Genomic DNA, 21,631 nt, shown 5'->3' on the forward strand with positions numbered 1-21,631 from the left:
AAGGTAATTTCCAAACAGCTGTTAGCTGGAAATTTGGCATATCTCAATATGGTGTCCTTAAAAAAAACTCTGAGGAAACTTGACAGGTGAATAGTATCTGTAAGTCATGTCCTTAAGAAAAAAAAATAAGGCAAAAATAAAGAAAGCAGGGAGTAAAGGCTAAGGTATGCTAATTACACAAGACCTGGACTGAAAATCGGTGGCAACAGGTCTGATGGACAAATGAATCTAAATTTGAAAATTTTGGTTCAAAATGTCATCAATATGTGCAAAGGAGATCAGGTAAGAGAGTTAGAGACAGAGGTTAAATAGTGAGTGTCTCAAACTATTTGTAAAACACGGTGGAGGCTCAGTCGTGGTTTAGGACTGCACTTCAGCCTGCGATGTTGGAGATCTTGTCAAAATTGATGGAATTATGAACACATAAAAGTACTTTTTAGCATGACAATGATCCCAAACACACTGCCAATGCAGTAAAAGCATATCTGGATAGGGAAAAAAGGACATTGGGACACTTTCCATCATGGATTGACCTCCCCAGAACCCACACCTCAACATTATTGACCATTTTGGGATCATATTTACAAAGAACAGCATAAAAGGCTGAATGTTCTTCAACAGGCTTGGAGAACTATTCCTGACTACTTAAACAAGAAAGTTTACCTACAAAGTTCAGACTGTGTTGTAGAATAAAGGCTGCCATACCAAATATTGACTTTCAAGTTTGTTTGACTTGTGGAACCACTGTTTTTGCCTTATATACTGTATTTCCATGTATGTTTGCACATCTTTCAATGGATCAGTAAACCTATTACTAATTTTTCTAACAAAATACAAAGAAATGATGGTGACTCAAAACTTTTGCACAATACTGTATAATTGAAATTCATCTGCTCCTGATCTAAACAATAAAATCAATTATGGAAAAAAAAAATGCAGGATGTAACATTCATTCCAAGCAAGCAAATGCCTAATGGGGTCATCATTATCTTAGCTTAGCTTGTGAGCATGCTAATGTTAGCTAATTAGAAAAAAACAGACTTCCCCTGCTCAGGCTGAAAGCAATGCCATTCATTTTGCAGATACTCATTTATAAAATCAATCTGATAGCCTGATTTTATCAGGCAAAAGCAAATAATCTAATGGACTCAATGGCTGATAGTGGCGCTGGGATAGATCCCTGCTGCTTGTGTAGCTAAAGATAAAGATACAAATGAGTGTTAAAGTTTAAAGCCTGACAGCCAGTATGCTTTTAGTTAAGGGGGGTGAAAGAATTTCAGAAAGACATTCCTCGCTGTGATTAATTTGACATAATAAGCCTCACTAACAGCTATTATTGGAGCTAAAGTCCAAGCATCAGGATGTCACAATATCACCACAAGCATTCCTCAGAGCATACTTGCACCCCAAATGCATACCATACCTTCCCTGAGTTTGAGGAATGAGAGCCAACTCACTCTTCCCATGCTCCCCCCCCACACTGTCCATTTCCTGTTTGTTTATAGAGCCTTGTGTTTCAGTACTCCCACAATATGTGACTTAATTGCTTTAAGAATCCTAGAATTTTTTTTTTCATTGATCCAAAAAGAGAAAAACTACAGGGTTACATCAGTAATGAAATACAAACATAGCAAAGGTATTTTGTCATGGTACTTTTTTATTGTTCGTTGTTTGTTTCTCAGGACCAGATTCTCTCAGATGCCAGAGTATTATGGTTTGTGCGCCTAACGCTGACTCACTGGTCATTCAGAGCCTGAGAAAACAGGCAAGGTACATTCCTCTGCGTAGCCTGACCTCCGGACTGATATAGAGACTTCTTGGGAATTCGTTTTGTTCAGCTGTGCATGAATCACAGGCAGCTCAGCACTTAGATTGCCCCCTCGAAGGGTTGCATCACTAATCAGTGAGAATTACCATATATGTTCAGAACTGGTCATATTAGCAGTTGGTGTGTAACAAGTAAGCAAAATAACCAAACTTTATAACCATAAGCTTGAAGCTGCATTTAATAAAATATTTAAATCAGCAGTTAAAGATTGAAGAGACGAAGCATGTAAAAGATCACCTAATAAAAGTGAGATCTTCAGGTTAGCTGATAAACTATTGCAGTTAATTCAATCTCACGGCTGTGATCTCAAAAGACCAGACCCTTACTCATACTCTTCTGTGTATGAGGACCTCGGGTAAAGAAAAGTTCAAAAGTTCAGTTTATCATGGATTACCTCTTTATCTTTAAGAAGAGACAATAAAAACACACTGCGGTTAAACTGTAACAAAACAGAGGAGCTAAACAACCATAGTTTGAAGTTTTGGTCTGCACCCAGAAGTAGTAGATGAAAAGTAGTGGGCCTAAAATTGACCCCTGTTGGACTCCATAGTTAAGAACAAGCTGGTATTTCCTTAAACATCACAAAAGATTAATTTAAACAAAGAGGTCCAACCCAATCTGAGACTATTCAAGAGATTAACATGCCATACCATGTCTAACACTGTTCTCTGGTATTTAAATTCAGTTTTATTTATTTATTTTTATCACAACAGTTGCCTCAAGACGCTTTATATTGTAAGGAACAGGTAACCACTAACCTTGACTTCTGGTCAGTGGTTCTTTCTACAATTTTATGTTAAATTTATTTATATTTATTATTAATTTTCTATAATTAAATTTTCAGTTTATCTTGTAATTTTATACATTTACTATATATGTATGCTGAGGTGTTTCCTCTTGCCTATATGGCACTGTGTTGGAATGTGAGGGGTCCAGGGGATGGGAGGTTGTTGATGATCTTAATGTACACAGCTGTATTTTGGTCTTGAGTTGATACAATATATAGAGGGAAAGGATATGAGGAAACACCTGGAAGGCAGGATAAACTTAAACATAAACTACACTACAATCTTGAAACTGAAAACTAAGAATATGCTACTTAGTTATTTAAACCATTCAGGTTTTATACCAGGTCTCTTTAAGATATGAAATATCACATGTTTAAATCACTGGTAAAGGTGTTTCTGTTTAAGATGTGTAAGATATAAAGTTGAGCAGATGATGACTTTAACTGAGAAATGGTTTTTAGTAAATCAGACAGTGGGCATAAGGTCACACAGGGGAGCTGTGGCAAAGGATTTGACACCTGATGTTGTCAGTCTTACTTCAAATAATAATAGTAATAATTCTTAAAATAAGGCCACGGATGGGCAAACTGTGCATTGATATAACTGACATTTTTGTTTTTGTTGCACTTTGTATGAAAATGATTGCTTGATACAAAATACTAATGGCGTTTTATTTTGAAAGCTTCCCCACCTCCCATAAATGCAACTCACTGACATGTTTTATGGCCCCATCACATTAATTAATTCCAAGCAAAAGCCAAGATTACCCCAGTTCATGTAAAGCTGATGGAGTTCCTAACATCAACTATTCCAAATAGACTGAAGTGGATTTTTTGGAGGTGTCATTTCAGGGGCGGTGGGGATCTGAAGACACCTGCTTCCACCAGAAACAACAAAGAGGGTTTATTCTGGGGGTAGTGGGTAGTGACAGAGGGGATGGTTCAATCTAATTACAGACTCTGGGGAGATGACTTCATTGAGATGACGCCCAGCCCTAGAGCGAGTGAGGTTTTTTTTCTGTATCTTCCATCACACCAGGGACAGGCCTGCCTAATAATTGTAGGGTAGTCTGGACTGCACCTTTAACTTGCACAGTAATTAAAAAGTGGACTCCAGTTCACTGCAAGATGATCTTGTGAGTTAAGCAGTTTCTCTAGTGTTTGTGTTATTCTAAATCCCATCTTTTAGGCTTACAATTGTGCTTCAACACCTCAGTAATTGGTATGGCCCGGAGTGCATTAGTTTGCTGGGAATTTTTTTATGGTTTGAACATCAATTTTCCACAAGAGAGGGGGGGTGCAAAGATGGGATGCTGACAGGCTTTCCTCAGGCACTACCATGCTCATAACCAAATTATAAGCCCATGCACGTCATTCTTCCGCTCATTCCCAGGGCAGTCGACAGCATCTGACAGTGGGCTAATGAGCCACAGAGTCCTATCTGTAGCTGAGATCAGCTGCCATTAGCAATTGTGATGGCCCCCTTTTCAATTTTCTCAGAATTGACACTAATGAAAGAAGAGGCAGGAAATGACATCCGTGTTTAGGCTGTCATTACTGTAAAGTAGATAGAACTGACAAAAAGAGTAAAAGCATGTGGAGAAGTGAATCTATATAACCCTACAAGTGCAGTGATGGGCCTGCAGGCAGATGTAGGATCTATTAACTGAAATTGCCAGGATTAGTGTATACATGTCACATGGAGATAAACTGCTGTTCCCATCACACATCAGTCCATCAGCCACTTAAGAGCTCTTTCTAACCATAATGGAGTGCACACGGGCAGAAAAAGTAGCCTGGAAGCAACTTTGACTTTTCTATGAGTGTAACGAAACACTAGGAAGGACACAACAGCCTCATAGGAAAAAAAGAGTGTATACAATTTAATTAAATGCATGCAAAACACACCAGAATGGCTACTAATGTGTTACAGTGTATGTAAATGGTACAGGCACAGGGCTTCATGTGTTTTACTACAGTAGTTTGAGTACGCAAGGATCAGTACTAATGGATTCTTTTAGTCTGAAGGTAAACTGTAATCATCTGTAATCTACCTTAATATCATTAGTGTTCAGTAATGTCCCTGTGAAACTATGTTAACCAGATAAGACGTCAGTTGCAGCTCTTCATATATTGCAGCGCCATCTAGTGTCCTTAAAGGAACATAAAGTTATAACACGGGTATATTTCCTATCAGATAGCTCCTGATAAGTTATTATTGTAGCACCAACATCGTGCCTGAGAAATTTTCCAGAGGAAATTAAAAGGTTGATTTTTTTTTTTGTTATTTATTTATTTTTTTAAAGAAGAAAAAAAAAGATAATTCCACTGATGTAGATGTTAGTAGTGGTTGACATGCAGTTATCATTCATACCCAGTGAAAAGACACAAGGACACAGAGCTTATAGCTTTAGGAGTGGGGTCCTAAAGCTATAATAAAGCTACCCGTTCCTGAACTGGCTGCTTTGTTATTTTGCCATGCAAAACACAAAGGGAATTGTTCTCAGCCTACATAATACATAGTATGACAGCATGTTGTTAAAAGCAAGGCGTCATAGGGTGGCTTTGGTGGCAGGATTCCCACTTAGCCTGCACAGTTACAGACTTACATACTTCTATTTTGTCGTTTTTGTGTTTTTTGTATGTTCACATGTGTAAATAACCCCAACAATAGACAGGTATACACACAGGAATGCAGTAAAGTTATGTTACTTAGCTACTGATATTTAAATTTTATAATTTAAAATCTATAACCACATTGAATTTTCGCCTCTGTTTTTAACTTCCAAGTGTGCTTGACATATTTGGATCAAGATTTAATCTTGTTTATTTTTATTTCATTTATAATTTAAGCATTGAGATATTTATAGTATATTAAATGTCTCTATTTATGAGAAAAATAATAACTACTAGGTCTCACTGATAACGGTGATGACAAAAAGGGGCCTGCCAGAACAGGTTTTGAGGCGAAGCGACAGACTTTAGGACCCAGCTGATGACTAAATAAAAATCACGTGGTAGTGCTACTGAAGCGGGGAGGACGTTGACTCAATGCTTACCCCTGTTAATAATAGACTTGGAGTGAGGTGAAAGAAGACTGTATATGTTTGCATCTATAGCTGTTATAGATGTTTTAGGTTTAACCGTCACAGGTAGGCAGCGGACATGGCTGCTGCTGCTGCCTTACTCCTCGCTGCACTGACTCTTGCCTGTTCAGATGTGAATGAAAATTTGGTAAGAATGAAACTAAAGGTTTTTTTTACAGTAGTTCAGTCAGCTGATCTTTCGTTTTTTCCCCCTGCCTCTCTCTACTTCCTTGAAAGGTTCGTGCAAAAAATATATAACTTTAACTATATATAATTTCAGTAACCTTTTATATGTGCATACATACATAGTTTACCTACAGTTGTTCTCGCAGCATCATTAATAACTGCCCAAGCTGCTACCCAAGTTCAGTCCTGAGAAATATGCAGTGGAAGTTATAGACAGATTATCAGCACTTTGACTCTCATAGCAGTTACCGTGACTATATTGCAGGCCTCTGGAGAGAGATCTTTCTCTATAGACTACAAAAGAAACTGTTTCCTGAAAGATGGGAAGCCTTTTCAGTACATCTCAGGGAGTATCCACTACTCCAGAATCCCACGGTACTACTGGAAGGACCGACTCGCGAAGATGTACATGACTGGACTGAATGCCATCCAAGTGTAAGCCGACCCCATCGCAAACATTTAAATATAAATGTTTTTCAACTGGATTGTTTGTTGGCCTTTATAAACATTGTACATTTACCATGTCTGTATACACAGATATGTGCCCTGGAACTTCCATGAAACGGTACAGGGAGTTCAAAACTTCACAGGAGACAGAGATCTGGAGCATTTTTTGGATCTGGCCAACCAGACGGGTCTGCTGGTCATCCTGCGTCCTGGACCGTACATCTGTGCTGAATGGGAAATGGTGAGAACAGAGGTCATAACATCCACATCCCAAAGGTGCTTTGTTGGATTGAGATATTGAAGTCTGGTGATTGTGGAGAACATTTGAGTACAGTGAACTCAACGCCACCCTATTAAACCACCAGCAGCATTCTGACCTGTTGATACAAGGCAGCATGGATACAAGCATTTATTTTACTTAAACCAAGTTTAGAGCCTACCATCCAGCAGAAATCAGTACTCATTAGACCAGGCGACATTTATCCAATGTTCTGTTTTCCAGTTTTGAACAATCTGCTTATTGTAGCCTCAGTTTCCTGTTCTTAGCTGACAGGAGTGGCACCCGTGTGGTCTTTACATGCCCAACTGCTTAATCTGTGAATCTGTTTTACATGTTCACAGATGCTCTTTGCATACCTTGGTTGTAACAAGTGGTTATTTGAGTTACTTTTGTCTTCCTATAAGCTTGAAGCACTCTGGTCATTCTGATGGGCCAGAGAACTGCGGCTTACAGGTAAACTGTAGTCATGATTATGTTGTAAAATCAGAGTACATCAACCGATCTGGCACCAACAACTACGCCACGTTCAAAGTCACTTAAATCACCTTTCTTTCCCATTCTGGTGACCAGTCTGGTTTTCAGTAGGACATTTTCTCCGTGTCTATGTGGCTAAATGCATTGTGTTGCTGCTGTGTGATTGGCTGATTAGATATTTGTGTTAATGAGCAGTTGAGCAGGTTCACCTAATGAAGTGGCTGGTGGTATATATTACTATAACTGTAGTAGGATGCACACATTTATGCCATATTTCATATATTAAAAATACAAAGTTAAAATGTGTGGAGGTATTTTTTTACACTGCTCTCCAAATCCCTGTGGTGAGATAAAAGAGGCTGGCTAATCACATGATTGCCCACGTTTCTGCCTTCATTCTCTTCTAATTTTCTCTTGCAGGGTGGACTGCCTGCCTGGTTACTTCAAAAGCCAAACATCATACTGCGCTCTGCAGACACAGGTAAAACATGCACCTATGACCCTTTTTGAAATGTATTGCTTTATGAACATTATCTGTTTTCTCCCAGATTACCTGCAGGCAGTCAGCAACTGGCTTGCTGTTCTCCTCCCCAAAGTGAAACCTTGGCTCTATGTTAACGGGGGAAACATCATTACTGTCCAGGTAGAGTTCTAAGTGGGTCGCTATAAAGCTTTTTAAGAGTTAGTGTATTATTATTGGATTTGAAAATATACAATCTTAAATGCAGGTTGAGAATGAATATGGGAGTTACTACAGCTGTGACTACAACTACATGCGTCACCTGCGCACTCTCTTCCACTTCTTTCTGGGCGAGGACGTCATCCTGTTCACCACTGATGGAAACACAAACAAGGAAATGATATGTGGGACTCTGGAAGGATTATATGCCACAATAGACTTTGGGACAGGTTGGTATTGTGTGACGGTGTCCAAAGATAAAACATCATCTTCTTGTTCTTTTAGAGATCGTTGTTATTTCTACATGTTCTTTTCTCAGACACCAACATCACTGAAGCCTTCGCCCGGCAACGACGATTTGAACCTCGAGGACCCCTGGTTCGTTACATATCTATTCACTAAACATAATCCTAAGAAGCAGGGGCTGAATATACACAATACACACTCACTGGCCATTTTATTATGTACACTTGTGTATTCTAATGACATTCAATTAAAAAAGCTTCAGAAAAAAATTCTGCTGATGTTTACAGTGGGTGGTGGTGCATTACTAATCAGTTACTTTTAATTTATTGATTGATATAGAAATGATTTAAAACGGAAAAGCTGAGCTCTTTACCTTTCTTCCTGGATACACTTAGAGTAGCTTTGCATGATTCACAGTTCAAAATAATCCTTATGAATCTTTCAGGGTGTTTCTCCATCACCTTCTAAAACAAATCTTTTTTAGGTGTGTCTCGTTCTGGACGACTTCCCCTTTAACAACTTTCTTTTTAATTGTCTTTGTCTTAAAGGTCCCCTTTCATACAAAGACAAACCTCATAATAGGCTCAGGTAGGACAGCTATCTTACATGACCAGCAGGGGTGGAGTCAAAGCAGTTAGAGAAAAGAAAGGCACAGTGAGGTGGACACAATATTTGAATGCAATGCAATCATGTGCAGCACGTCCACCACCTGCTATTATGTCAATAATGTACTATAGTTAAAACCTCTTTCACAAGTAAAAATGAATTTGTAACTCGTTCGTATGATTTCACAGGTATATGTGATAAAACTGTTTTAAATTACGTTGCAGGTGAACTCAGAGTTTTACACTGGCTGGTTGGATCACTGGGGAGATCAGCATGCTGTGGTTGATGCTCAGAAGGTCAGCAGAGTGCTAGGAGAAATGCTAACCATGGGGGCCAACGTCAACATGTATGTCTCCACAAACCCCCAAATCTTCCTCTCTGTAGAAACACATTCAAATAATAAAACTGTGTTAGTATACTAATGTAAAAGCCTGATCCAACAACCACAACAACTGGTTTATTTTCCCAGCTTATGAGCTTACCTGCAGTATCAGTGGCATGAGTCATGTTTGAATCCAACTGAAGATGCGGATTTTCATACCTCTCTTTTAAATTACAGCGAAAGGCCACTGTCCATTTACAGCTACTCATTTCCTACTTCATGCCTTTGTCCTTATACCATACTAGAGAACCTTTGCATGATCCAGAGTTCAAAATATTCCTTATTTACTTGAATTTACTGAAACAGGAGGTAGGTGGGAAATCTGTGATCACAGCCAGAGCTGTGCCTGATGGAGGGATTCCCACTCATATCATACAGAGCCAAGACTAGCCTTTGGGGCGATCGTGGCTCAAGAGTTGGGCGTTCGCCTTGTAATCGGAAGGTTGCCGGTTCGAGCCCCGGCTTGGACAGTCTCGGTCGTTGTGTCCTTGGGCAAGACACTTCACCCGTTGCCTACTGGTGGTGGTCAGAGGGCCCGGTGGCGCCAGTGTCCGGCAGCCTCGCCTCTGTCAGTGTGCCCCAGGGTGGCTGTGGCTACAATGTAGCTTGCCATCACCAGTGTGTGAATGTGTGCGTGAATGGGTGGATGACTGGATATGTAAAGCGCTTTGGGGTCCTTAGGGACTAGAAAAGCGCTATATAAATACAGGCCATTTACCATTTGGCTCAAAAGTGTTACACTGATCACACATTAGAATCTTTAACACGGTGTGGCATGACAGGCCTTCTTTTTTGAAATGTTTGAACTGGATTAAGCTGACAGATTAACAGACATAAGGAGAGGTAGATACTTTTACTGCCACCTGTTTTATTCTAAAATGGGCATCGGTGTACAACCTCACTGTGACCCTGTGGGGATAAGCGGTTAAGAAAATGGACGGATTATGTTTTCTTATAGTTTTCGGATAAGCTAGGTAAATTTGGCTAAAAGGACATCACAGTGCCACTGCAATCAATGTAATGATCGTTGGGATCCTTTAATTTGGATTAAATAAAAGCCAGCAACCTCATCCTTTAAGACACCACTGCTAATTTCCTCTGATATTACACTCTACGTCTCTTTCTTCTCAGGTACATGTTTGAAGGAGGAACAAACTTTGGCTACTGGAATGGTAACTTATTGACAGAATCTCAGTATTCATTCATTCATTGTCTCAGTGCCAGATTATATCACAGTTTTCATGTTTTAGAGGCAGATAAAAGCTCAGTTTGCAGTTTAGTGATCTCTAGTAACGCTCTGTTGTTCTCACTAAGGTGCTGATCATGACACCAGGTTTCGCTCAGTAGTCACAAGTTATGATTACGACGCCCCGCTGACTGAGGCAGGAGACCCCACAGAGAAGCTCTTGGCTATTAGAGATGTCATAAAGCAGGTAGAACTGATTGAACAGCCACCTGCTAAGGCTGATGTCCTGATTAATGCATGATTAATTCATCACCATTTCCCATCAGTTTAGAGAGATTCCCTCTGGCCCCATGCCACCAGCAACTCCCAAGTTTGTCTATGGCTTTGTGACCCTGCAAAAGGTAGGATCAGTTCAGGAAATTAATCCCAATGTCAAGAAATATTTTTAAAAATGTTCAAAACTCAAAAAAGTGTCACTTTAACAGGTTGGGGACATTAGTGGCCTGTTGAACACCCTTTCACCTCTGGGACCAATCAAATCTCAGTATCCTATTACGTTTGAAGAGGTGAAACAGGTATGGGGTGTCTGAGGGAAACAGTGGGGAGAGCATTATTGTAGAAACACTGTAACTCTTGAACCATGGAGAACTTCTAGACTGTTGTGTCTGCAACCTGTGTTGTCTATTGTGTTCAGTACTATGGATACGTGCTATATCGGACCACACTGCCGCACAACCTCTCAGAGCCCACACCACTTATCTCTCCACTGAATGGGGTTCATGACCGTGCATATGTGTCCGTCAATGGGGTAAGGCCTGACTGTGAACTTTTGTTGATGTCCTCGTCAGGGGAAAAACGTTGTAGGTTAAATTGAGCTTGTTTGTCTGCGTCAAATTGTGAAGTTTCAAATATAAATGATGTTGTATCTGTTCACGCTTTTGGAAACATACAACCGTTTGAACAGGTTTTCCAGGGCCTGTTAGAGAGAGACACTGTGCTGGTGATGAATGTCACAGGACAGCAGGGGGACACACTGGACATCCTCGTAGAGAACATGGGCAGGGTTAACTTTGGCAGCAAGATCAATGACTACAAGGCAAGGCAATTAATAGAGCAAGCAAGCAGAGTACAAGCATTTAAAAACATACATTTCCCTGCAGCTGTTTGGAAGTTGCAGCAAGTAAAACCATGGACTACGGGTTTTAAATGGTAAATATTGTGTGAATTTCAGGGCCTGTTGAGCAACTTGATCCTGGGTAAAGATGTTCTGACTGACTGGAAGATTTACCCTTTGGACATTGACGGAGCCGTTACTGGTGGATGGCCTCACGGCAACAGCCGAAAGTCTGACCCTGCTCCTCGGAGAGAACCTACACGTGGACCAACCTTCTACATGGGGACTTTGCAGCCCAACGGCTTAGCATGGGACACTTTCCTCAAGCTCAATGAATGGACTAAGGTAATGCTGACTATATTTGGGGACATTCTGGACCTGGCAGACTTTATTCTTTTGTTTATTTACCCCACGTTTCTAGCAAGGAATAAAATAACTGTATTCTTCTGGATGTTTCTTTTTCCTTCATCAGGGTCAGGTTTGGATTAATGGTGTGAACCTGGGACGATACTGGCCAGCCAGAGGGCCTCAGCAGACTGTCTATGTCCCCGGACCCCTGCTTAGCACCACCCTGCCCAACAACATCACGGTGCTGGAGCTGGAAGGAGCTCCAGGACACTCGAGGGTTCTTTTTATGGACCGACCTCAGCTCAACATCACGCCTAAAAAGCTTTGACGGAGCCCACTGAATTTTGAAGTATTACATTTTCTTCACATTGCAGCTCTAAAAATAATTATCAGTCTAACTGAAGCACAATAGTACTCTGAACAAATGATCTCACCTGAAGGAGCTGCTACACAACAGTATTTCTATGGCATATGAGACAATCTGATGTCAGCAGTTTTAATTTTTGACACAGAAACACTAAACACTCAATTACTTGCTGTTACAATATTCACCAAGCCTGTGCAAAAGAAATATATGCTGACTGTTGTTTTTAATTATTGCTTTTCTTTTTGCCCGATTACAGATGCTGTAAATAAATTGTACATTGATTTTATTACATACAGTATATGTATCCGAGTGTCTAAAATCACCTGCCACAATAAAATTAAGGCAAGTCAAAGCCTAAAAAAAGCCAAATTAACCAGTACTTTTAATGAGGTAGACTCCTCTCCAAGTAAAATAGTTCCTAGATGGACACTAGGTCTTTCCTGGAGGAGCATTTGCTTTCCGATGCATTTGAACACAGCGGGGAGTACAAAATGAATAATCCAGGTACTGAAAAGGGATCTTCCCAAGCAGAGACTCCCCACACAGCCAGCACCTCCTGTTGACAAAGACAAACCCACAGAAGAGTCACACCGTATTTCAGTGCAGCTTTTAAATAACTTGCTATTACATTATGCATTAGCTCAGCGAGAGGATGGCTCTTGAGAGACGTACTTGATATTAGAGATGCTGGCTCCTGTTGCAGCAACCTGCGCTGCAAATCTCTTCTCTGCTGCCAGAGCTCTCTATAATCAATAAGCCAAATATGAACATTTCCAAAAAACAGCCTCTTACAAGGAATCAGCTGCAGACCTTTAGCAGTAACCTACCTTTTCACGATCAGTCAGAGATACAAACTGCTTCTTTTCCTCTGCCTCCAGCTCTTGTTTCCTCTTTTCCTCTTTCTGCTCTTTTTCTCGCTGTTTTTTCTGGGCCTTCTGGGCCTTTTTCTTTTCCATCTTTTTCAGTTCAATCTCTGCCGTCAGCGGCCCAGGGATCTTTAATTGCACAGGAGTAAGACACTTAGTCAAATTACCAGCTTCCGTTTAATGCAATACATGTTCAAAGGTGCACGAGTTTAACCTTACCTGGGCCTTGCTGTAGTCGTATTTGTCGGGATTATCCCCCATATATTTCCGAAAGACGTTTCTTGTGTCTTTGTCAGGGGCGACGATGTACGGTGTCTGCCCTTTATTATCCCTGTAAAGGAATAATGTAGCGATGGTAATTAAACCTGGGCAAGGTTTCACTGTGTTCACTTCAGCTGCTACACAATCACACTTTTACAACGCTTGACGATAATATTCTTGATACCTGCAGGAGGGGTCTGCTCCTTCATCTAGGAGGAGGCCGATCGCTGCCTTTTGTGCAGCAGCTGTGGCAACATGCAGTAATGTGAACCCTGAAGCATCAATGGGTTTATTGAGGAGAGTATGAGGACTTGAGGCATCAGAAAGTTTGCTCTCCAAATGCTCTTGACCCTCTGACTTTTCCACAGGGAGCTGGAGGAGTGTGCGCAGAGCTTCCACATCCCCAACCTTGCAGGCAGTAAAGAGTGCATCCCTGAGGCTATACTCACATGACTCTTCAACAACATCTATAAAGAAAGAAAGCTTAATGTTGAGTTTTCACACTTGAAAACAATGCATTACACAGCTTTTGCAAGACTGAGAAACAAGTGGAAAAACAGATTTAAACCCCTACTCACCATCCACTTGTTTCTTGCTCTGTACCTTCCTTTTCCTCTTGCTCTTTGACTGCACTTCTTGAGGGAGATCTTCTACTGGTGTAGCCTCTGGCAGTTCCTCTTCTTTACCTTCTGCTTCTATGCTCTTTGGATTGGTCCCAAATGAATCTGGTATTTCATAAATTTTGCAGAACAATTGAGTAATAAACTAGCATGCCTTGGATTCCACCTGCGATGAGATAGTTGATCAGATCTACCTTCAATTGGAATTTTAGCTTCCTCCTCCTTTCGTCTCCTCCTCCTTTTGTGCCTGGAGGGATGGATTTCACACTCCCTGAGGTCCAGTGTTCCTAATGTCATTTCCACCATCTCCAGTTGGATCTCCCCACACTCTTCTTCATCAGTGCTTTCGCGGTTTTCTTCAGCTGATGCAAGCAATAAATTTGCAGTCAGGTTTACTAAGTTTAACATTATTATTTGATGCTATAGTTTATCCACCGAGGTCAACAGAGAGCTTACAGACCATGTTTAAACATCTTAAACCTACCTTTCTCTTGATCTGTGTTTAGTTCTGCTGTGGGTTTAACAGCTTTTTTCCACAGCTTTTTAGTTGGACTGAAGACTGCAGAAATGTCTGTGTCTTTCCCTGAAAAAAAGATATTACTGATTGTGCGATAAATATACCTAAGCTGCATAAACATGTGCAGGAGACATGTTATTATTTCAAGCACTTCGTGCTTCTTACCATACACATGAACAGTAGAAAGGACCTCATGTACCCTCTGTACCTCTCGAAAAGTTGCCCTGCGTGTTGCAAAGGGGATTGTGCAGATCCTGGGATCTTTTTTATCAAGGGGACCTCCTCGACCACCAAAAAAGATAGTTTTGTTGTAGCTGGGAGCTCGTATGAATATTTTAGAGGCCCCTTTCAAGTGTTCGGCCCAGGTTACAAGAAGGTCCTGAATGTCCTGCAAAAAGTTAAAAAAATTTAAATAAAAATCCAGGTTAACAAAAAATAAATAAAAAAGAATACTACGTCATCCTATGAGTGAGGCAGAGAATTTAACCACATAGCCAAAACGAAATACTTGGCTCCATGGCTACACTACCGCAACCTCACAAAAGTACATGATCTATTCTTGGAGGAGAAAAACTAATGAATCAGCCAAAGGAATCTTGAGCTTTTATAGCCACTGTTTGAAAAACATCAACCAAACTTTATGAAGAAGAACAGATAAGGCATGGCTTTCACTCAAAAGGCGATCTGATGGAGCGCAGTATGACCTTGACTAGCGCCGCCTCATTGTGTCGTCGCAGTGCAGCTCCTGCAGATTTTGGTGCGTGACTGCGGTTCTGAGAATCTCTGAGTCCCTGGGCAGTGCCTCGTTTTGCTCGCACTGTGTATCGGTGGAAGGTCTTGTGCAGAAGGACTTGTTTTCTGGAACATAAAATACATTGTGCTGGACGCTTCACATCTCTGTGAATCGGCTGTGTTGTTGTGCTTTAAATTTCAGCCATAATGTGTAATATGAAAGCATACAAAGCAGGGAAATAAAAAATTACCCTTCAAATACAGCACCAGCAAAATGACCTCCACCAGTCATGAGAATGACCCACGTAGTCTTCTTTGTTATAGCTTTCAGAGAGGATCCTGCATCGTGTTCGTCATCCAACTGAAACTTTTCAGGAAAAATGACAAAATATTAAATTATATAAATCTAAAGTGTTTTTTTTTTTTTTTTTTTTTAACAGATTATAGATTTCATTGGACTGATCCTCACCTTTCCCTTAAGTATGCAGCGGTAGACTAACAGATAATCTCCCACTGAGTTCTGGAAAACCAACTTGCTGGAGAGCCGACCAGCTGTTAAAGGAGTTTCACCTGAGCTCTCCATGTCTTTGTCAGAGACCGTTCTGCTTTTAACTCCAGCATCGCTGTCCGAGTCTTCGTCCTCTGAATCGGACTCTGAGCCCGAGATACTTGATAAGTCTCCTGTAAAGTGACAACAATAGGTCAGTTGTTCCAACTGCTTCAGACCTTTTTTTCCTAGTTAAACTCCATCTTAGATGTGTATTACTCCAGTTTCCTCACCTGCACCCGTCTTCCTCTCAAACTCCTCCGCTGTGAGGGGCGGCAACATGGCCATCTTTTGTCTCAAGTTGAACCGATGCCAGTCAAGCTTGTAGTGCTCCCTCTGCAACACAAAGTGCATGTTCAGGCACCGGTTCTCAATGCATGAACAGATTGTAGAGTACTGCGTGGTTACCTGCTCCTCGCGGTTAATAAAGGGACATCTGCAGGCTGAGCAGACCATCTTCTCAGACACCTCTCTAACCAGGCTGGACTCGCCTTCTCGCCTGTCATCTTCAGCACTTCTATTTTCCACACCTGTGTGAGGAAAGACATTTATTCAACGACTGAATAAACTGGGCATCTTTTTCCCCACAACATCATATGTGTTCCATACATACAATCTGAGGCGAGGTCAATAATTACACCCTCCTTTAGGACGGGGTTCACCTCTCTCAATCCAAAAGCCTCATCATTCAAGCACAAATCAAAGATGGAGCGACAATCTTTGCGGGTAGTCATCGTTTGCTGGTTGGTTTATCTCATCTGTAATGGAAAGAAAGAGAAACCTGCTATAAGCTGTAGCTGGCGATCCCCTAAAATAGTGTTTGGCTGGGGCAGATCCACGACAGTTAACTGAACCAGATCATTAACACTTACTCTCCTGCACGAATCATAAGAGCAGCTGGCAACAACCTCAAGCCTATATTTATAGTGACAGTTTTGATCTACAAGGCTAACCCAATTTTGCTAATGTAAACATAAGTGTGTGCTCTTTGAACGACACGTTCAGCCACAATCTATTTAAAACACCGACTCTGTCCACTTCCTTAAACGGGACTTTAAGGACATTACAACTACTAAAAGTTACAATGAACTACTGGGAAAATAGTAAACGACTTACCATAAAAGGAACTGACAAAAAGCTGAGCCAACCTTAGGGTAACATGTGATTACGCTGACATTTCTACGGAAGCCCAAGAGCGTCATGAATGCTTCAGCGAGTGGCGTTCAAAGACCAAAGGTTGTAAATTAGCCGATCTTTCCTTTCAAACTGCTTTCACCGCGTTTCAGCAACGTGCATATATCACTGCAGACATTTACATGACAGATTACACTATTTATTCAGTTCATACACAAGTTTTCTTTATAATTACTAATAGTTTACAAACGTAGCCCACCAGTACTTAAACAAAAGTACTGATGGAACTTAAAACGCTAGTTTGTGTTTTAAGAATAAAAAAACAAACAAAGTTGACTCTAAATTACATAAAACAGTTACCGGTAGTTGAGTTAATCTGCCTGATTAATGGTAAAAGGCGATTACAGACACTTTATTAGGTACACATTTTGAACCGATCATTGACTATGTATAATCATAATTAATCGGCCAATCACATGAGACCAACTACATCTAGATACGTTTCAAAAACCATCCAGTGAGCGTCAGTCTTCTGTAAGAAAATGTCTTGCTGATACCTGATGTTAAAGGAGAAACGCCAAATTGATTCAAGCTAATAGCAAAGCAATGATAACTCAAATAATGACTGGTTACAACCAAGGTGTGCTAAGAACAGTAAACTAAAAATAGTTTGTACAGGATAATCAAAATTCTGCTGCAGCATCTGGATATTAGGGCCAACCAGAGCTTGCTGTAAACAACACAAAGAGCTGTTTGTGAGCCCAAAGAGTCAGCCGTTGTTTCTGAACCAAAAACAAAAATCCTGCTCAGTACAAAAAAAAGAAAAGAATTCCTTTCACTGTCTGGTTTTTTTATAGACAGCATTTCCTGAAGAACATATAGCGTGACTGTTGAATGATTTTGCAGCTTGCTCTCAGCTGTGGCAGCCTGGTTGCAGCTGCTGAAGCTGTCATCAGCATGTGCATTTAACCAGCTAAGGAACTTAGGATTGAACATGTGTTTGCTATAAGTGAGAGCATGTGGAGAGTGTGAAAGTTTTTCCAGCATTGCAGTTTTGTAACTGCATAGAAGCTTGCTTCTGCCACTGAAAAAGAAATTGGATCCATAAGTCAAAATTTCGGGTTACCAAAGCGAACGTCTGACAAAATAACTTTAAAGTTATTCTCAAATTTTTGAGATAATAACTTAAATTTATTACCTATGGATGCAAAAACTTTTTTTTTTCCCAGTCATGGAAACGAGCCTCCAAGATTGCCTTGTTGATTTTCTGTGAGCAACAACATACAGTAATGTATTATATATTTATATATTAAGAAAAACAGAAAGATTTTGTATCTACTATGCAAGTTGCCTGCTGGATTTATGTAAACTGCAAAATTTGGGGTTGCAAAACCTTAGTTATGAAGTAGGAAATCTGAGTTTTTTTTGATTTTGTTTGCAGTCACGGGTCAGAAAGTTGAGCTGTCAATGCATCCAGGATTACAGCAGTTCAAACTGACCCAACCACACCCTCATCAGTTTGCTAGATTATGATGGAAGAAAGAAACATGTCATCCAGACATGATATCTTTGGGTTTTAATGAAGACTAGATGAAATGGGGAAAATAGGGAATAAAGGTTTTGTTTTGCAAAATATTGCAAATGGCTGACAGTGTGTCAATTCTGTCATCACTGAAATCTCATGAGACATGAGAAATTTTAATCTCCTCCATACTGTAACTGAGATAAGCATAAACATTTTGCTATATTTGTCATCTTATTTAATCACTGCATAGAGAAGGTCGACCATTTGTAACTATGTGAAGCACCCAAGTAATGAGAAGCTGAGAAGCTTTGGAGATATTCACTGCAGAATCATCCCCTTTAGTGTTATTTAAGAAACAATAAAATACGTTTAAAAGATAAAAATGAATATTTTATTAGCTGTTAAAAATACTTATATACACTTTATTGTACTTATTAAAATAACAGTGTTTGTAAGTCACTGCTTCGTGTGATTTCTCTCCAACTTGTAGGTTGGCCCAGGGAGCAAAGCTTGACCTGTTGACAGAGAGAGAGCACATTTCACTCCATGTCTGTATACAGTAAATTCTGTACGTATTCTGTGAGTAATCCCCATACCCGCTGAATAACGATCCTCAACCTCTTCTAGCTGCTGTTTCACCTCCAGGATTTCAGCAAGAAGCTGGCTTGCCTTAATGCTGGCGCTTTCACTCTGGTCCTGCAAACTGAGCCTTTCACTCCTGAAATATATAAAATATATATTGTAGGTTTGCACATGTCGCGTCTGCTTCGGTTTTGCACACAGCACTTCGGAATACCTGTCTGGAGAGCTTTGGCTATTTAGTTGTTCAAAGAGATCCATCTCACTTTGGAGCAGATGACCCAGTTGTTGCAGTGCATTAACGATTTCGAATTTTTCCATCATTAAATCCACTCTCCGTTCAGTTTCTCTCGTACTGTGAAAGACAGCAAATACATTATGTAAGGGCTACACATTTAGAAACAAAGGCACACATCACACCTGGTTATGCATAATTAACTGTTTGACTAAATCTAAATGGGCAGTAGGTAATTTTTTCTTTTTTACGTTAACTTATTATTTTGAAATAATTATTGATTGTTCAGTGTAAGGGCTTTGGGATCTGGACACTGTTAGCAATTAGATGGTCACTGTCTGAACTCTCCCAGAAAGGCTCGATTGCGCAACCAAAACAGAATGAGCATACAGTTGTCCACTGCTTTTGACAACCAGAGCATCTGTGGAAATATTACCCAACCCTAACTAACTAAACCCTAACTAACTGTACCCTAACTAAAGGACAAAATACTATACCTTTCAGAAGGTGATCAGTTAAGAATAGAAATATCCTTTACTGTCCCTCACTGGAAAAACTTATATTGGAATTCAAGTTCGAGGTGTGTTTATATTTCAAATTAATACAAGAGATAAATCTTTATTCCAGACAAACTAATTAATTTTTTTTTTTTTTAACGCCAGCTGGCTTATGAATGTCGTTCACTAATAGACCTACATGAGGGAAATCTTTGTATGTGTCTCTATGTTCATCAACAATATTCCTGGAGGAAGAAATGATGTTAAATAGTTTGGATAACACTCCAAGTTAAGACTTGGGAAAGCTAAACGTCACTGATTACTATAAAAAAAATAAATAAATAAACAAAGAAAAAAGGAAAAAACACCCCGAGCAAGTCTGGATAGCATCTACCTGAAAACAATTTTTTTTTACTGATCGAAGGAAGAATGGATCCATGCTTTTATGTTGTTTACAGCAGCAGAAATGGCGACCCATCAGACCAGGCAACGCTTGATGAGCCCATGTGAACTGTGGTCTCAGTTTCCTGTTCTTAGCTGACAGGAGTGGGATCCAGTGTGGTCTTCTGCTGCTGTAGCCCATTCTACTTCCAGTTCAACATACTGTGCATTCAGAGATGTATTACTGCATACTTTGGCTGTAATCAGTGGTCATTTTAATTACTGCTGTCAGCTTAAAACAGTCTGGCCATTTTCCTTGACAAGACATGTTCACCCAGAAAACTCAGTGGATTTTCTCTTTTCTTAACCAGTCTCTGCAAACCCTAGAAATGGCTGAGGAGCAAATTCCCAGTAGATCAGGAGTTTCCTCACCAACAGCTGTGCCATTTTCAAAATCACCTCTCTTCCCCATTCTGCGGCTCAGCTTGACCTTGAAACTTGAATTACATGCCCAATGCACTGAGTTTGCCGATTAGATTAGATTGCATGAGGGAGCAGTTCAAGACACGAGGTGTACCTAATAGACTGGTCGATTAATCTACACTAACAGCCTGTTGTGCACCTCAGTGCACCCACCGACGATAACTGGTATCACATCACAGGAAGCATTATACGGGTTGAGACAATATCAGGTTTTTTGGGACACTTTAAGCGTGACAGGCACCCAATTTAATTGGAAACTAAAGTAAATGGGCGGTGTACCGTTTAATTATCTCTTCTTCAGTATGCAGTCTTCTCTGTTGGACCTTCTCCAGTTCACGATTAGTTTCTTCGATAGCACGCCGCAGCTCATTAACCTGCTCCTGCGTCTCCTGCAAATTGCAAAGTTTGCATGCCGTAATTCACAGCTAGCCTGCTGGCAAAGAGTCAAATCCTGCTCTGTTAACGAACTGGCATCTTAGTTTGTTAATACTTCTGTTGTTTACTTGATAATTAGTAACTTTAGCATCAGTGTACGTAGCTGCCAGGTAGCTAGTCATGTGCAGGAAGGCTAGCTTACAAAACAGCGTCGACTTACCGCAGAAACTTCGTCCTGGGTTAGAAATGTATGGCCAGAAAATGCGGTCATGCTGGTATTTTCACGTGGAAGAATTCCTACTGGGATGGAAACTCGGCTTTTCCTCTTTATAAATACTGCTTCCGGCTGAGTTAGCAGAGCCCGGATAGCTCAGTCGGTAGAGCATCAGACTTTTAATCTGAGGGTCCAGGGTTCAAGTCCCTGTTCGGGCGTCAGAGTTTTTATTTCTTCTACATTATCAACAAAAATTTTGCACAACTTAGTAATGATTTAAAATTAACTGCGTTCATGCATTGCACGTGAACTGATGGTAAGCTTAGTTTCAGTAGAAAGAAAACAGCACTCTTGGTTCATGTACACACCTAAAGCCTAAAATTGTACCAAATTTCTGCCAGACATTAAAACCATTTCATTTAAAGCTAGTCATTGATTTTAAGCTGTTATTATACACAGTGAGACCTCACATTATGCCACTGTTGCAGATGTTGTTTATGAAAGAATCAAACTAATTTGGAGATTAGGCTCACTCACAAACAGCTAACACCAGCCCTGTTATTTACTTGAGGTAATTATGGGTATTATCTAAGGACAGCAGTGGGAACACATATAAAGCTAGGTGTTAGTGCATGTCAAATGGTAACAC

The 21,631-nt window shown here is 40.3% G+C and overlaps 3 protein-coding genes and 1 non-coding gene across 5 annotated transcripts; 2 read left to right on the plus strand and 2 right to left on the minus strand.

The window, feature by feature from the left end:
• The first annotated feature begins 5,652 nt into the window (after positions 1-5,652).
• Positions 5,653-12,379, plus strand: glb1l (galactosidase, beta 1-like). Its single transcript, XM_085383802.1, has 16 exons — positions 5,653-5,849; positions 6,153-6,322; positions 6,425-6,575; positions 7,509-7,569; positions 7,637-7,731; positions 7,817-7,997; positions 8,087-8,145; positions 8,844-8,965; positions 10,133-10,173; positions 10,316-10,434; positions 10,514-10,588; positions 10,673-10,762; positions 10,882-10,995; positions 11,152-11,283; positions 11,419-11,646; positions 11,774-12,379. Exons 1-16 carry the CDS (start codon positions 5,781-5,783, stop codon positions 11,975-11,977), a joined length of 1,911 nt encoding a protein of 636 aa, XP_085239928.1. The 5' UTR covers positions 5,653-5,780; the 3' UTR covers positions 11,978-12,379.
• On the minus strand, positions 12,132-16,774 carry ankzf1 (ankyrin repeat and zinc finger peptidyl tRNA hydrolase 1). Its single transcript, XM_085383801.1, has 16 exons — positions 16,676-16,774; positions 16,173-16,317; positions 15,968-16,089; positions 15,793-15,895; positions 15,482-15,693; positions 15,264-15,379; positions 14,985-15,138; positions 14,446-14,668; positions 14,248-14,346; positions 13,958-14,125; positions 13,722-13,868; positions 13,328-13,610; positions 13,102-13,213; positions 12,844-13,011; positions 12,689-12,759; positions 12,132-12,572 (listed from the first exon to the last, which is right to left on the minus strand). Exons 2-16 carry the CDS (start codon positions 16,291-16,293, stop codon positions 12,446-12,448), a joined length of 2,226 nt encoding a protein of 741 aa, XP_085239927.1. The 5' UTR covers positions 16,294-16,317; positions 16,676-16,774; the 3' UTR covers positions 12,132-12,445.
• Positions 16,775-16,938: 164 nt separating this feature from the next.
• On the minus strand, positions 16,939-21,488 carry LOC146651227 (uncharacterized). Of its 2 annotated transcripts, XR_014907853.1 has the most exons (7): positions 20,989-21,488; positions 20,673-20,782; positions 19,015-19,152; positions 18,815-18,936; positions 18,650-18,733; positions 17,892-17,960; positions 16,939-17,777 (listed from the first exon to the last, which is right to left on the minus strand). XR_014907853.1 is itself a non-coding variant. In XM_085383807.1 (5 exons), the coding sequence occupies exons 1-5, from the start codon at positions 21,037-21,039 to the stop codon at positions 18,675-18,677; spliced, it is 480 nt and encodes a 159-aa protein (XP_085239933.1). In that variant the 5' UTR covers positions 21,040-21,487; the 3' UTR covers positions 18,587-18,674. The 2 variants fall into 2 exon arrangements, 1 of the variants encoding a protein (XP_085239933.1); XM_085383807.1 differs by lacking the exons at positions 16,939-17,777; positions 17,892-17,960 and having other exon boundaries at positions 18,587-18,733; positions 20,989-21,487.
• trnak-uuu (transfer RNA lysine (anticodon UUU)) lies at positions 21,128-21,200 on the plus strand. Its single transcript has one exon. It is a non-coding gene; the product is annotated as a tRNA-Lys (tRNA).
• Positions 21,489-21,631: the final 143 nt, after the last annotated feature.

Source organism: Rhamphochromis longiceps, linkage group LG16, assembly GCF_057381845.1.
Source record: "Rhamphochromis longiceps isolate RC_006_pf linkage group LG16, R_longiceps_female_GT1.1, whole genome shotgun sequence".
NCBI lineage: Eukaryota > Metazoa > Chordata > Actinopteri > Cichliformes > Cichlidae > Rhamphochromis > Rhamphochromis longiceps.